Source organism: Choloepus didactylus, chromosome 5 (genome assembly GCF_015220235.1).
Source record: "Choloepus didactylus isolate mChoDid1 chromosome 5, mChoDid1.pri, whole genome shotgun sequence".
NCBI lineage: Eukaryota > Metazoa > Chordata > Mammalia > Pilosa > Megalonychidae > Choloepus > Choloepus didactylus.
The window spans coordinates 14,629,662-14,646,796 of NC_051311.1; the positions used below are offsets into that span (position 1 = coordinate 14,629,662).

At 42.9% G+C, this 17,135-nt stretch overlaps 1 protein-coding gene across 4 annotated transcripts in view; it reads left to right on the forward strand.

The window, feature by feature from the left end:
• The window catches only part of ODAD2 (outer dynein arm docking complex subunit 2), a 201,685-nt gene that overhangs the window by 46,775 nt on the left and 137,775 nt on the right, over positions 1–17,135 (forward strand). For all 4 annotated transcript variants that reach the window (XM_037837367.1, XM_037837369.1, XM_037837368.1 and 1 more), the window contains 6 exons: positions 6,398–6,544; positions 6,951–7,160; positions 12,511–12,753; positions 13,075–13,185; positions 14,684–14,838; positions 16,517–16,759. In XM_037837367.1, the coding sequence (XP_037693295.1) occupies positions 6,398–6,544; positions 6,951–7,160; positions 12,511–12,753; positions 13,075–13,185; positions 14,684–14,838; positions 16,517–16,759 (1,109 nt within the window). The remainder of the gene's footprint in view (positions 1–6,397; positions 6,545–6,950; positions 7,161–12,510; positions 12,754–13,074; positions 13,186–14,683; positions 14,839–16,516; positions 16,760–17,135) is intronic.

Genomic DNA, 17,135 nt, shown 5'->3' on the forward strand with positions numbered 1-17,135 from the left:
CATGTTAGACTTTGCCCTCTTCCCCCAGACAACCAGCCTTCAACATTTCCTGTCCATCTTGACGTAGAGATTCAAATCTTCAGCCTGGCCAGGGGGCCCTGGAAGGTTCTGTTGGCAGCCCAGTCTTCCAGCTCACCTAGAACCACCCTCTCTCCCTCTCTGTGCTTCAGCCATGCTGGCTGCCTTAATTCTCAAGCGTGCCACACTCCATGGTATGCAGGGCTTTTTCACAGTCTGTGTTCTCTGCGTGCCATGCTTTTCATCACTTCCCTTCTTCTTCCACCAGGGAAAGCTCCTCTTCTTTGTCCAGCTCTCAGCTCAGACGTTTGCTCAGTTCAAGACCCCATTGTGCATTTTCTTGCCCCAAGTGCCTCTCCCTGTAGCCCTTCTCAGTCTGAGCATTTTCATTTAATTGTGTGGGTGTCAAAAAATTCAAAATCTGTCTCCTCTACTGAGCTGCCAGCTCCACAAAGGTAAGGGGCCTGTCTGTTCCCGCTTGCTGGAGTCTCTATGCCTAGCATGGGGCTCAGCCAGCAGAAAGCGTGCAGCGCTTTATTGAATGAAAGCATACACAAGTGGTTTTTAGTGGCTTGCTCCGTTTTAACCCTGAATGCTTTCTTCATCTCAACTTTTGTAGATGTTTCTTTCTTCCTTATTGACAGTAAGAGAGGTCCTACTCTCTAGACTAGACAGGGTGATGCTTCTTGATGTCAAAGATTTTCTTTAAACAAAAAGCATCATTTAGAAAAATGTTCTCAATTCACGTCTTTCAAAGAGCAATTTTGGAAAAAATGAGAGGAAGCAACAGTCACTCAATCTCTGCATGTTTGAAACCTGATTGTGACAATGAACAAATGCCTCTTGATTGTAGAAAGGAATGTGGACTGAAAGATGGGAAGGCCAGCAGACCCTGGAGGTGCTTGAGAAGAAGCAGGAGTTGGAAGACGACTAGCAAAGGAATTGCATGAATTTAAGAAGTGGAAAAGCTTATTGAAAGCTTTCTTCAAAACTTCTGAAGCTAGTAAAATATTATTTTACTATGTTTTCTCCAGCTCTTAAAACTTCACAAATGCAAATGCTTGATAAAATGTGAAAATAAGTATTGGCAACTCATTGTGTTCTCAGGGGAGATTTAATTGAAAAAGAAGCACGTTTGCACTGCTTCTCTTCAGCTAGATGTTTATGACATTTGGACTAAATTGAGCAAACATTCAAAAATTCTTTGACGTAGCTGGTATTTAAAGAATAGCAATTGACTAACATTTGTGGCTCTGTAGGGTGAATATTTTGGCTCCTGCCCTCTGGTATTCATTCCGAAAGATTTATAATCCTTTGGGGAGTGTGGTCAGTGACAAGAGTGGAACTAAATCCTGAAATGTGGAAAAATTAACTTTCCCTAATATAAAACAGTTCTAAAAAAAATCCCTCAAGCCTGTGAATGTGTTTCCAGATTTTCAGAAAAAGCTGATGATTTACAGAATTTTTTTCTATAAGGATCTAATTTCTTAATGTTAAATGTAAATTTCCAGTCCTTTGACTTCAAAAATGGCCCTAGAGATAATTCAGAAAAATGTAAAATCTGAACTCTCTGGCATCTGCTGTAACTAAATGACTTTTTAAAAATTTATGTCTTTGGTGCATAGCATTAATAATGAAATAAAACTCAAAAGATGAAAAGATGAAATAATTTAGAAGAGAAATTGAGAAAACTTGACTCGGGAAGCAAAGATTGTGCTAAGTCTGTACGTGGAAGATTGCTACCAAAGAAAATGTTACAGTGCAAGAATAGCAGGAAAAAAGTCCTCAATCAGACATAAATGGGAAAATCAGGACAGCGCATTCTTAGTAAAGTGCTGGACCTGTGGTAAGGAGAACTCTTTTTGACCCGGGTTTGACATCCCATTTGGCATCTTCTCACTTTCTAGCCTAAAGGATTCTTCTACCTGAAGCTCTTGGTTTAGAGTTTTTAATTCTTAATTTGGAAACTCAGCTCTATTCCCTCAGATATCTTAGTTTTTTTTTCCTGGCTTAAACCATTTAAACTCAGACCAAGTGCCTTTTTAATTTTTTATCTTTCTTATTTTAATTGCATTTTCTTTTGTCAATTATGATTAGCGTTTAGAGTCTTCTTTATGGTTTGCAAGATACCTGTCTTATGTTTTTCTAAAAGAAAAGGAGGAAATGCTGGACTGTGTAGGTCCTGTGCTCCCAGACACGGGAGTACGTGAACCTGATGGTAATAGAGTGTTTATTATTTTGTATTTTAAAACCAACTGCAGGAAAATTGATGTTCCTGAAATGTATCTTGATTTCAAGGAGACAGAGACCCTATAAGTTGTAAGTGTACTTTTTTTTATGGGGTTCTAAGCAACATAATATTATTTTAAATGTAAATAGTTACGTCAAAGCTCTTGTCCTTCTAAACTCAGTTTCAAGTCTAGAGGACAACCTGGATTATCCATAGAGGGTATTAGTATGAAAAGTGAGAAATGGTCAGCGGTGTTACCGCAGGATAATTTTTCATCACGTTTTTAGAGATGTGGAAGGAATTATCTGAAAAGGAGGATGAGGGAAGGCTGAAGCCTAAAACCTTTCCAGTGTCACTATTGGGATGCATGCCCTCTGACAATCCCATTCCAGTTTTTTTCTTTTAAAAGCAACACATTTCCTTGAATTCATAAGACGATTTGTGTGTGCGCGTGTACGGTACGAAGGAGGAGGGGGCTGCCCAGCTTGGATTTAATTTCCATTTTCTGTGCTAAGGCCACATATTGTATGTACATAGTAGGTAATGACTATAAAATAATAATTAACAAATGAAAATAAAATAATAACAAATGAAAATAATTGGAGAGTGTCTTCCCCTAAAAGAAAGAGAGAAGGATTTATTTGGGGTGATTGGTGCAATGTTTTGTGGCAGGAGTCCAAGGCTGTCATACAAATAGTTACCTGTCATAGAAATAGTTTACTCCTGGCTTACACAGAAATATTGTTTTTGTGTCTTTTGCACTATGTCAGTGCTTTCAGGAACTCTAATGTATCAACAAGTCTAAATAGCAGTGGAAATAATAGATCTTTTCTTCAGAAGATTTCCTGTAACCTTCATGACCGGTGGGCATTGCTCAAGAATTGCTATGATAACTCTGGTCTTAATTTACTGCCTTACTGATCAATCATTAATACACTTAAAAAAAAATCTCAGGTTTTTTTTTGTTTTAATCGAAGAGGATCAGTTCGCCACTACCCTTTATGTGAGGTGATTAGCTAAACCAGCATTGCCACTGTTGCGTTTCTCCAAGGCGGACTAACATTTAGCATGCAGCAACAAAACTCCTCTTTCTCCTTCATCCCCAGGTTTTAGTGGAATTGCCCCACAGCCCTTCCTCTGCCAACTTTAAGTTGCAGCCTGGCTGGTTATAACTGCCTCCCCACGTGCTTTCCCTTGTGCAGTTCTCCATGTTCCAGACTGTTCCACACACATCTGTAAAAATAATGTTGAGACCCGGTTTGCACTGCACGTTTCACGATTCCAGAACTGCAGGGGCCACCTGTTACCTCTTTATAAAACTCAAATTCCTTAGCCCACCTCTCCAGGCTAGTCCCTCGACTCTGTTCAATAAAAACCATCTACTGTTGTAGCTCTTTAGAGGAGACAGTGCACTTTTAAATGTGGGCTCTTAATTGGAATGATGTTTTATGGCACCTTATACAGCTTTCTCATGCTTCAGCTCTGCATGATTCATTTAACCAATTATAACTGTCCTAGTTTGCTAATGCTGCAGAATGCAAAACACCAGTGATGGATAGGCTTTTATAAAACGGGGGTTTATTTCACTAAACAATTACAGTCTTAAGGCCACAAAGCATCCAAAGTAACACCTCAGCAATTGGGTACCTTCACCGGAGGATGGCCAATGGTGTCCGGAAAACCTCTGTTAGCTAGGAAGGCAGCTGGCGTCTGCTCCAAAGCTCCGGCCTCAAAACGGCTTTCTCCCAGGACGTTCCTTTCTAGCAAGCTTGCTTCTCTTCAAAACATTACTCCCAGCTGCACTCTCTTTCTTCCCCCCAGTCGGCTCATTTATATAGCTCCACCGATAAGGGCCCACCCTGAATGGGCAGGGCCACGCCTCCATGAGAACATCTCATCAGAATCATTGCCCACAGCTGGGTGGGGCACATTCCAAGCAAATCCAACCATCACCAAAACGCCTGCCCCACACAAAACCACCAAGATAATGGCATTTGGGAGACACAATACACTCAAACTGGCACATTCCACCCCCTGGAACCCAAAATGACATTATCTTTCCAAATACAAAATACATTCATTTCATCACAATATCACAAAAACTTAAATCATTTCAGTAACAAAAGTTAAGTATAAAATCCCATCAAAATCAGTTTAGGCTTGGTCAGTCCTAAGGCATAATTCCCCTCTAGCTGTGGATCTGTGAACGTAGAACAAGTTATGTGCTTCCAATATACAAAGGAGAGACATTCATAGAATTAACATTTCCACTGCCATAAGGAGAAACAGTAAGGAAAACAGGGTTAACAGGAGCAAAACAGTTCCTAAAACCCACAGGACAAACTCCCTTAGATTTCAAAGTCTGAGAGTCATTAACAGAACGATGTTGCATCCTTGGGGCTTGAGAGAGTGGGAGCCTAACCCTTCCCAAGGGCCTTTTCTGCAGCCCGTTCCTCTCCAAACACTTAGGTGAGTGCTCCAACATTTCCACACATTGGGGAGACCACCTTCTCGGCCCCACCCTCCTCAAACATCGGGGCAGCTCCCGGATTCCCTTCCATCTCCGGGTTACACGCTCAACCCCTTCAGAACAGTGTGGTGGCAGCCAGGCTCTCCCCAATTCCCTGGAAATGTGCTCCACCCTCTTTGGGACCTGAGGTGGCAAAACTCTTCCAGAGCATCAAGGCGGAAAGCCCGCCCTCGACCTCCAGGGCAAACTCACCCTTTCCATGCATGTGGGCTGCTCCGCTCTCCCAGCCCTAAACCTCTTGACTCCAGACCTCAACCTCCATGGCTCTGTCTTTGAAGAGATTTTTCCTTTAATTTTTTCCTTGTCTGTCTCCTCCAGTCCAGACCAGCAATGGCTCCGTCTATAAAGATCTCGCAAAAATTCTGTTGGCTTTGCATGAAGCATGCAGGGGTCAAAGCCATCAGACAATAGGAGTTTCCACAAATCCTTTCTGCTTAACTCCTTATCCAATCTTGGCTTGTCCTCAGGTTGGGCTGTAGCTTCTGGGATTCTACCCACTGGAAGCCCGTAATTTTCCAAGCCATCAACTTCTGGTTTCTTTGAACCCAAGAGTTCAGTTCTAAGTTTATCTCTCTCTGCTCGCATTTTACTATAAGCTGCAAGGAGAAGCCAGGAAACGTCCTCCACACATAGTCTGGAGATCTCCTCAGCTAAGTATTCCAAGTTGTTGCTTCCAGATTCTTCCTTCCATCTGACACCAGGACTCAATTTTGCCAAATTCTCTGCCACTTTAAAACAAGGATCGCCTTTTTTCCAGTTTACAACACATTCATCATTTCTGTTCAAGTCCTCATCAGAAGTATCTTTAGAGTCCATATTTCCACAAACAGTCTCTTTAAAGCAGTTTTGGCCTTTTCTATCAAGCTCCTCACAACTCTTCCAGAAACTCCCCCTTATCCATTGAAAAAGCCATTCCAACATGTTTGGTATTTGCAGACTCAGCAGCAAAAGCACCCCACTTCTCTGGTACCAAAATCTGTCCTAGTTTGCTAATGCTGCAGAATGCAAAACACCAGTGATGGATAGGCTTTTATAAAACGGGGGTTTATTTCACTAAACAATTACAGTCTTAAGGCCACAAAGCATCCAAAGTAACACCTCAGCAATTGGGTACCTTCACTGGAGGATGGCCAATGGTGTCCGGAAAACCTCTGTTAGCTAGGAAGGCAGCTGGCGTCTGCTCCAAAGCTCTGGCCTCAAAACGGCTTTCTCCCAGGACGTTCCTTTCTAGCAAGCTTGCTTCTCTTCGAAACATTACTCCCAGCTGCACTCTCTTTCTTCCCCCCAGTCAGCTCATTTATATAGCTCCACCGATAAGGGCCCACCCTGAATGGGCAGGGCCACGCCTCCATGAGAACATCTCATCAGAATCATTGCCCACAGCTGGGTGGGGCACATTCCAAGCAAATCCGACCATCACCAAAACGCCTGCCCCACACAAGACCACAAAGATAATGGCATTTGGGGGACACAATACACTCAAACCGGCACAATAACCAATTCAGAGAACTTAAAAAAACTAATGTGCCATGGGTGGGGAGGAGATATAGTTCCTGTTCAGCAGATTTCTATGGGAGGGGTTCCTTGTGTAACCTTCCCATGGCATTGTGTCTTTGTAGGGAGGAAATCAGACGGCTACGGTGATTGCATTGTGTTCAATGAAGGATTTCAACTTAGCTCAAGACACCTGCCAGCTGGCAATCAGGGATGTTGGAGGCCTTGAAGTTTTAATAAATTTACTAGACACAGATGAAGTCAAGTGTAAGGTGAGTGGCTTTGCCACAATGGACAAAGAGTAGTGTCCCCGCTGTCTCGTGGCTCTCTTTGGCTCCAAGTCCCTGCCATGCCTTGCTGCCACTATGATAATCAATCTGCTGATTATCAGGCTGATAATCAATCAGTGGCCTACTGTCAGCTGTTTTTTCTCCTCTCTCTGCTTTTCTTTTTTCTCCTCTTGTTCTTTTCCACTGGTCTCTCACATGTCTTGAATGATGAATGTTTGTTCACATAACTGAAGAGGAAAATGGAGGATGTGTGTAACACCTGGGAATGGAAACTGTTTCTTACAAAAGTTAATTGGGGAAGGATTTTAGTTAGACTTGGAATTTCTTAAAACATAGCATGAGTTATATGTTAAACACTCATTCATATATAACTTTTTTTCTCATTTAGATTGGATCCTTAAAAATCCTGAAGGAAATCAGTCATAATCCTCAAATCAGACGGAATATTGTTGACCTTGGGGGCTTACCAATTTTGGTTAAGATACTTGATTCTTCAAATAAGCATCTGAAATGTTTGGCAGCTGAGACAATTGCGAATGTTGCCAAGTTCAGAAGAGCCCGGAGGGCAGTGAGACAGCACGGGGGCATCACCAAACTGGTGAGTCCCTGTGGTTGGCAGCAGCCAGCTGCCACCAAGACACCAACTCCCCGCTGTCCTTCCCATCCCACTCCCAGATGTTAAATAGCCACAAGGTCGTATTCTGGAATCTACTTTTGCATCTCCTGTCCTTAAAAATTACTTTTGTATATTTACATGGGCAAGGGGCCAAAAACATGTTCAACCTCACTTTCCAAAGAAATATAAATTAAAACAAGGTGTATTTTTCACCTATCACGTAGGTAGGGAGACATCTCTGCATGTGTATGTGCAGTGTTGGTAGGAGACCCCGCTGGCTGGAAAGCCATCTGAAAAACCCATACAGTCAAGACCCCCCCAGTAAGGGGCTCGGCCCGCTGAGGTGGTGGTTCCAGTGTGAGCTCCCTTCCCAAGTAAGGCACTTACTCGTCTCATTATTAATTATGAGAGTGAAAACTGAAAGCAGCCTGAGTGTTTAATAATAATAGGTCAGTTAAATAATTTGCAGTACATCCATAATAAACATCTATAGCCAGTTCTTAGTACCATGTTTTGGAAGTATATGTGGTAGCAAGGAATAAAATGTACAATATTTAATATTATATAAAATCATGGGATTAAAAATGATTTGTACTAATGAGACTAATTTTCAAAGACCTGCCTGCCTATATAGAAACAACACTAGAAAGACATAACAGTGGTTTGCTCTGAGATAATAATTACCAATTTTTCTTCATTTACCAACTTGTCTTCTATGTATATGTATTTTATAATCAGAAAGCAAATGATTATGCAAATAACTATCACTGAAAGGAAAAAAATGGCATTCTGTTCAACACGCTAGCCATGGCAGGAAGGACCTTCAAACATTAAATGCAATACAGAAATGCCTGTTGATCTTCCTTCTCAAGGTTCAAAAGATCTTGTGTCTCTCCCACGGCTTTTATCTTCCTGAAGTATCTCCACTTCTGCACTTTAAGTTCCTTAAGACTGGGGACACGTTTCATTCATCTTAGTCTTTGTCACAGCACTTAGACCAGTGCCTTACACGCACAAAAAAGGGTTAATAAACGTCTGTGGAATTAATATGGATTTTACTGTGAATGAGGACAGCGAGAAATGTGCTCAGCAATTTGCTAAAGGAGATTCTGTGTATTCACTTGTAATCTGTGGAGCACTATGAAGTGGATGGCTGGGTACATGGTTAGGTAACTGATAAGACACACAGAGCAAAATGTTAGTTATAGAATCTAGGTGGTGGGTGGATGGGTGTTTGCTGTACAATTCTTTCAGTTTTTCTTTGTGTTTGAAAGTTTTCTTAAAATATTGGGGGGAAATATAATTATTCCTATGATTATAATGATTTTGCTTAAGTAATGAGGTGATGTGGTTTGCTGATGTGGCTGTCCACTGAAGCTCCTCCATCTCCCATTGAATTATAAAAATGAAAAATGTAACATAAAGCAAAAAGGACATTTTTGTGGGAGCCTTATGCATCCGAGTTGGGAACCCAGTATTTGGACAATTGCACCGACCTAGTCAAGATAATGATACACATTTTAATATAATTTCAAAGGATAGTTACATTAGGAACAGGAAAGACCAATTATGTAAATAGCAGACTTGCAATTGCTAGGGTTAAGAACACACCTGGTGTGCTGGTTTGGATGCATCATGTCCCCCCAAATGCCATTATCTTTGATGCAGTCTTGTGGGGCAGATTGATTAATCTTTTTGATTAGGGTGTGACCTTTGATTGGATGTTTCCATGGAGGTATGACCCACCCAACTGTGGGTGATCACTTTGATTGGATAATTTCCATGGAGGTGTTACCATTCAGGGTGGGTCTAAATTAAATCACTGGAGCCATATAAATGAGAGGACAAACAGAAGGAACTCAGTGCAGCTGTGAGTGACATTTTGAAGAGGAGCTACAGCCAAGAGGGACACTTTGAAGAATGCACAGAAGCTGAGAGAGTAGGTGCAGTTGAGAGACAGTTTGAAGACGGCTATTGAAAGCAGACACTTTCTCCAGAGAAGCTAAGAGAGGACAAATACCCCAAGAGCAACTGAGAGTGATATTTTTGAGGAACTGCAGCCTAGAGAGGAATGTCCTGGGAGAAAGCCATTTTGAAACCAGAACTTTGGAGCAGACACCAGCCACGTGCCTTCCCAGCTAACAGAGGTTTTCCAGACACCACTGGCCATCCTCCAGTGAAGTTACCCGATGGCTGATGTGTTACCTTGGACACTTTATGGCCTTAAGACTGTAACTGTGTGACCAAATAAACTCCCTTTATAAAAGCCAATCCATTTCTGGTGTTTTGCAGTCTGGCAGCATTAGCAAATGAGAGCACTTGGGAAGCAGCAAGATTGGATCCGGTTGGGGTTTGCAAGGCCTGGGAGTTGGTGACTGTGACAGTTTGAAACTGTTGTGGACCCCAGAAAAGCCATGTTCTTTTAACCTAATCTTGTTGTGTGGAACTTTTTGATTGAGTGTTTCCATGGAGATGTGACTCACCCAACTGTAGGTGACACCTTTTGATTAAATTATTTCTGTGGCAGTGTGACCCCACCCATTCAGGGTGGGTCTTAATTAGATCACTGGAGTCCTTTAAGAGAGCTCATAGAGAGAAGCAGCTCAGAGAAGCTGAGAGAGACATTTTAGAGAGAAGCTAATGTACATAATCCAGAGTGTTCCCTGGGAGAACAAGCAAAGATGCACAGGAGCTAAGAGATGAAGCCTAGAGTTTGCCCTGGAGAACCTAACAGAGGACCCCCCAGATGCTTAGAGAGAAATGCCCTGGGAGAACCAAGCAGACAGCTGAGAGAAGCAAGAGATAGAGAAGCCCAGAGACATTTTGGAGAAAGGCATTTTGAAACCAGAACCCAGGAGCAAAGGACCAGCAGACACCAGCCACTTGCCTTCCCAGCTGACAGAGGTGTTCCGGAAGCCACTGACCTTTCCTCAGTGAAGGTATCCTCTTTTTGATGCTTTAGTTTGGACACTTTTATGACCTTGGAACTGTAAATTTGTGACCTAATAAATCCCATTTTATAAAAGCCATCCATTTCTGGCATTTTGCATAACAGCAGCTTCAGCAAACAGGAACAGCAGCATACAGGCTACAGGCCCCGGCTGGGAATGGAAATAACGGAGATCACTGGACACAGAGGTGGGAGAGGCGGGGCAGGGGTGGTGCTAGTGACAGAGTAAGTGAGCCGAGGTCAGGGTCAGAGCAGAAAGGCAGGTCCTGGCCCAAGTGCTGTTTGCACACCTGGATGGAGGTGGTCTCTGGAGAAGAGGTGCATCTGGAGAAGACCATCAGATGTAGGGTCTGAGCAAACAAGAAGGATATGTGCAAGCAAGGAAAGGGGCCAGATCTGGGCAGGGTCTGCACGCACGGCGCTGTCCCATGACCCTCTTCCGTAGTCCTGTGTGCACATAGCATTCCTGACCCTTTCATTTAACAAGCATTTATCAAGTGGTGCTAGGTGTGTGGTACAGAACCAGGTGCTCGGAATATACATAAATCTGAGGAGACCTCACAGTCTTGTGGTGGGCGGTGTGGGGTGAGGTGTAATGGTGAGTTTTAGGTGTTGAATTGAAGTCAGTCCTGGGAATAGTGGAGGAACAAAGGAGGGGGTGGTCAAGAAAAACTTGAGAGGAGATGACGTATTTGTGGCGTCCCGAGAAAGTATTTGTCAGGCAGACACACCAAAGAAAGAAAGGCATTTCAGGAAGATGAAACTGTGTTGGCTGGGAAAGGGCATTGAGTGTTTGGAAACTGCAGGTGACTTAATGTGGCCAGACCTAGGGTGGGGTGGGCTGGACAGCAGGAGATGGAGAGAGAGGACCAGGGTGATCACATAGGGCCTTGAACAAGAATGTCAGATTTTTGGATTTCATAGAGATACGAGGGAATGGGGGTAGGGGACTAATCCCTAATTTTACTCTGTCTGCCCATTCCACCATCTTAGAGTCTCTCCCCTCATGGCTCTCCCACCCCCAGGAGATACCTGGAGGCCCCTTGCTCTTCCTGGCCCATAATAATGAGATCGTGGTTGCCTTCCTGATTTGAGCCAATCCAAACAGATCTCTCTCCCAGGAATTTGGAATTGGGCTTGAGTGAGTCTCCTAAGTCTGGGCTACTCCCTTCTATATTTGGGATTCCTGGGTGATTATGTGGGCAGAATCCATGAAACTTGACCTGTAGAGAGAAAGAGAAAGAGAGAAGGGGTGGGGGGGAGGGAGAGAGAAAGGATGGAGCAGACCTTTATGGGGATGACACCCGTGTCCCCAGACAAGGCGTGAGTGGCAGACGGTGTCCTCAGTGGTCCCAGTGTCTGTTCTGGGGGCCTAGCTTCACTTCCTCCATGGTGTACCCTGACATATGGATCTATCCTGAGAACAGTGTCTTTTCCCTTAAGGTCTTCAGTGACTGGTCATTGCAGAACCAAAAGAGAGCCCTGCCCACTGCACCACCTGGCCTGGTTGGTTGGGGTAGTGCAGCTGGTGGGCTGCATCCTCCAAAGAGTCCTCATGGCTTTAAGGGTGTGGGCCATTCACGTCTCATTAGAAAGTTCTGCACAATCTTAGGGAGGCTACTTTACAGAGATATCAGAACTGAGGATGTGTTTTACAAATACTAATGTAAATATTATAGCCACGTTAAGGAAATCCTGTCTTGATGGCATTAAATTCCTTGTGGGAAGGAAAGGGATATTAACCAGGGTTCTCTAAGGAAACTGAACTGACAGGAGGTATCTGTAACTATTATGAGATTTTATAAAAATTGTCTCATGACTGTGGGGATGCACAAGTCCAAATTCCTTAGGGCCGGCTGCAAGCTGGGAACTCTGATGATGGTTTTCAATGAGTCTCCCAGGAGAAGCTTGCTGGTTGAAATAGAGATGGAAATTCTCTCTTCTGACTGCTGGGATCATCACTTCTCCTTTTAAAGCCTTCAACTTGATTGGACAAGTCCTCTCTCCTTGCTAAAGACAATCTCCTCAGTTGATTGTAGATGTGATCAGCCTTAGATGCAACCAACCTACTTACAATTTAATTCTGCAAAATGTCCTCACAGTAACAATCAGGCCAGTGCTTGCTTGACTAAACAAATGGGCACCGTCATGTAGCCAAGGTGACACATGAACCTAACCATCACAAAAGGTAAAAGCCCCCAAATCAGAGAAAGGGGTTTAGAAGGGTTTTGTTTGTTCCCTTGTTTTTACTGGCTGCTGTGTAGGACACAGCTGATTTTTTAAATGTATTTTTATTTTTGACGGAGGCGAGCTTGGTTGAGCAACCTGGAGCTATTGAAGGACGCCTTAACTTTTCTATGTACATTGTATTTATTCTTGTAGGTTGCTCTGCTTGACTGTGCACAGAATTCAACAGAACCTCCTCAGCCCTCTCTGTATGAGACCAGAGACGTGGAAGTGGCTCGCTGTGGTGCCCTAGCCCTGTGGAGCTGCAGTAAAAGCTATGCCAACAAAGAAGCCATTCGGCTGGCTGGGGGCATCCCCTTGTTGGCGCGCTTGCTGAAGACTTCTCACCAGAACATGCTCATTCCAGTGGTGGGGACATTGCAAGAATGCGCCTCAGAGGTACTCAGCCAGCCCTCCCTTTGCCTTCCTTTACCTCTGCCTCCTTTAGTTGAAAAACCAATGCTAAGGTTCTCACGACTGCTGAGGACTTTTGCTTTCAAGGAGTCAGCATTCTATCAGAAAGGAGAGATCAAACTCAATCACTACCGTGTGAAATATTTTTAAATTTTTTGACCACATCCTCCTATTTTCACATAGATGGTAATAGGGGACTTGGGTGTTTCTTGACTGGAAGTTTTTTCATCATAATTGTTAATAACTATCAATAGACATTTGTACTCATGCATTGAACACACAGAATATTGAAGTGTGTCTTCCTAGGCAAGCTACCGGGCTGCAATCAAAGCCGAAAGGATCATTGAAAATCTTGTGAAGAACCTAAACAGTGAGAATGAGCAGCTTCAGGAGCACTGCGCCATGGCCATCTACCAGGTATGGGGGCTCGCCTCGTGTTTGGGGGTGCTCTTTTCCGTAGGTTCTAAAGCAGTGTTTCTAAACATGTCATCTTATCCTTTGGGGATGGGACTCAGGCATCCCCCTGGTTGACAAGCCCCCTGGGGGATTTTCAAACCCTCAGTCTGAGAACTACTGTCCTATGGTAATGACGTGTTCCTGTACGTGTCAGGGAGAAAACGTGCCTCATGATTTACACTTCCAGAAGACACTTATGTACCATCTCTATTGTACTGCTCGAACAATTGACTTTGTTTAATATAGCTAAATAAGGAGATGGTGCTTCTGTTTGGCTGCGTATATATCCTATTTAAATGTAAGGATCTTGGGAAATTTATCTCCTACAATGATGGGATGGATGAATGAATGAATGTGTGTGTGTGTGTGTGTGTGTGTGTGTATTCCTGTTGTATTTTTTTTATTATTTTTCTTACTTTAATCCTCAGTAACTTTTTTTGTGGATAGTAGTTTCATAGTACACCAGAGGATAGATTAAAATGGTAAAGGGGGGAAATAGCCTTGAAAGCTTAGGGTGGATTTTCTCAAGGAAGCCACTTCAAAACGAGCAAAGTGCGAGAGTGAACTGGAAAGATATCCTCAGAGAAAAGGCTTGTTTTGGTAGAAGATAGCATAGCCTTGACTTGTATATCCACCTAGTATGAGTAACCCTTCAGGGTCAGTCAAAAATAGTTATTACTCTTCACAAATTGCAACTGAGCCAGGTCCAAAAGTCACACCTAGAAGATAACCATGGTGGCATCTGGGTTGCATCATGGCACACAATTTCTCCTACTGGGATCCTGGGGCGATGCATGGCAAGTGTCTGCACTGTGTGGTCTCAAAAACTAACTGTGTGCTCAGGGATCAGCAACATCTGCACTAAGTTAACCATCTCCTGGCTTTGTAACCTAAGAAGGATGATCAGTTGGGAAAACCTATACAGTCAATATTTATTTCAAAGGATGACCCAAACATATGGATAGACATATGTTTGAAGAAAATGTCAGGTGCTCTTACTATAACCCACTACTCTGGGCATAGAGACTGTTGGGAAACATCTTCATCTTTAGATCTGGGGGTCATTGAATCCCCATTACACATCCATCTTCTCCACTGCCTTTTCCCAAGACTGTGGTTTGCATCATTGGAGAAATACCCCCTCCATGCATGTAGTATTCCAGATTTCTTCCTGACCTCAGCATCCATCTAAGCAAAAGCCCAGGCTACTGCAGAGAAAGGCTTGGGAGAATTGCCAAGAATTTCAAAACTGCTCTACGTTGCCAAACCCACCTAAGGGAAGAGACACCGTCAGATAGCAGCCAGTATAGAGAATTATATTTTCCTTGGAGGCTCATTCAAAAAACGATACTTTCTGAAAAGACAGCCACTAGCTTCTAGAATGGCAACCTCTTTAGTGATCACTGAAAGCCTGATGTCCCCTGATGGCCGACAGTCTCTGACTCCACTTTCTGTGCAGTGCGCTGAGGACGAGGAGACCCGCGACCTGGTGAGGCTGCACGGGGGGCTGAAGCCACTGGCCAGTCTGCTCAATAACACGGACAATAAAGAACGCCTAGCCGCTGTCACGGGGGCAATATGGAAATGTTCCATCAGCAGAGAGAACGTGACCAAGTAAGAGATGGCATTTGGTATTCTAGAATGACAACATGGGCAGCCAGAATTCATTCTTATAATTTACTGCTATTTTAATAAAGAGTTGCTTTAAATGCCACTCTTGTGGTTTTCATAGAGGTATGTTCTGGATTACTGTGGCAGAATTAAGAGAATCTTAAAAAGGAAAGACACCCCTCCCTGCCACCCCCACCCCCTGGCAGTGATGCTCTGTGCCTCAGTAGCACTCAGGGGCTCGCTGGCTCAATCTTTCTGAGCAAATGGGCTGCTTTGTGTATGGGCAGCCATTTAAATTAGACATAAGCTCCGATATTTCCTGCTGAGATCTATCCAAGGGAGGGGATGGATTTCCCACAGGATCTTTAAAGATGGAAGTGGTTCTGTTCTAAAGAAACACGGGACAACTTAGCTAAATTCCAACTAACCAGTTACTCTTAAAGAGTAGCTGTTTTCAAATACGATCTCATGGAATTTTTTTTTTCTATATATTTGTAAACTTTATGGTCATTTGGTTGATTTTAATCCTCAAATTTATCTTTCTAATTTTAGAGCTCATGCTATCGATGATGATGTTCTGGGCAACTCTTCCCGTCTCGATGTGATGGTTCCCTTGAACATGAAATTCGCATGTCCTGACTATTTAACACAAAATAGATTTACTTTTTAAGAATGTGCAATGAAGTAATGGCTTGACTAGATTAAAAGTAGCCTGAACCATTGAAATTCTAAACTAAATTCAAAGTTGCTTAACTTTGTAAATTAAACAAACTTAAAAAAAATTCAGCTGCATCATGGTACTTGAAAATACTGCTGAAATTTATTAAAAGGAAAAAGAATGCCCTATGTAGAAATTAGCAATTCTCAATTGTTTACCTTTATGTAGCATTCATTCTTGTGGGATATTTACAATGAAAAAAAAAAGGGTAAAATCGCAAGATGAGAGATGCCTAAATGTATTAATGGTTAACACTGAAACTGTTTGAGGATGAAAGCCTTTTTACCCAAGTAGCACAAGTTATTAATTATTTTGAGAGCTTTGTTAAACCCAAGTAGATACAACAAAGTCATGAAATTTTTAAAAAGTATATATGCATATATAGAGTATATAAGTCATGTTTACTGAACTTTTAAAATGTTTTATTCATGTAAAATAGTCTCTGTAAGATGGGAAAACTCCACAGCTGAGTGGAATCGCACACACTCAGATACAGAAGTAACCATACTTGTCCTTGAGGCTGTGCCACAGAGAGGCTGGGGGCCCAGGTCTGGAGTCTGGCTTCACTGTTTACCAGCTGGGACATGACTCTCTCCAGGCTTCACGTCAGCCATCTGTCTTCGTTTCCTTTGCTTACAAGGACTTCAGCCATATTGGATTAAGGCCCACACCCATTCATTCAGTTTGGACACACCGTGACTAATAATAGCATTATTTACAAATGGGTTTACAACCGCAGGACTGGGAATTAGGACCTGAACATGCCTTTTGTTGGGGGGCACGATTCAACATCCAACCCCATCTGAAATGGGGGATTATAATTAAATGAGCATAGTGGACAGTTAGTAATTATTACTATGATTATTATTGCCAGTAATATTATCAGCTCACTAAATACTGAAACTAGTACTGTTTCCCCTCCCCCACTTTCCCCGTGTCTTTGTTCTCTTGTGATGAACTCAGGTTTCGGGAATACAAAGCCATCGAAACCTTGTTGGAACTTCTGACTGATCAGCCGGAAGAGGTGCTTGTGAACGTGGTTGGTGCGCTGGGAGAGTGCTGCCAAGAACATGAAAACCGCGTCATTGTCCGGAAGTGTGGCGGCATCCAACCACTCGTGAACCTCCTCGTTGGAATAAACCAAGCCCTTCTTGTGAATGTCACAAAAGCAGTTGGAGCTTGTGCAGTAGAACCTGAAAGTATGATGTAAGTGGCCCTAGAGATGGGGATTTTTATAGGAGCATGTTATGGGGAGCACTTATGGTGTAACACAGACTCATCACTTAGGATTGGTGTGCACAGTGATGAAAAAGTAGAGCATGCTATCTTATAGATAATACAAGGCTACCAAATCATGACTTGTAGAGCCAAATTCTTCCCTCGGATAAGCTGGAGGGCTGAAGCTGAGCATATTGGGAGGACTTATGTTCCAGTTTGCTAATGTTGCTGGAATGCGAAATACCAGAAATGGACTGGCTTTTATAAAGGGGGTCATATTAGTTAGGGTTCTCTAAGGAAACAGAATCAAAAAGAGATATCTGTAAATATGAGATTTTATAAGTGTCTCATGCAACTGTGGGAT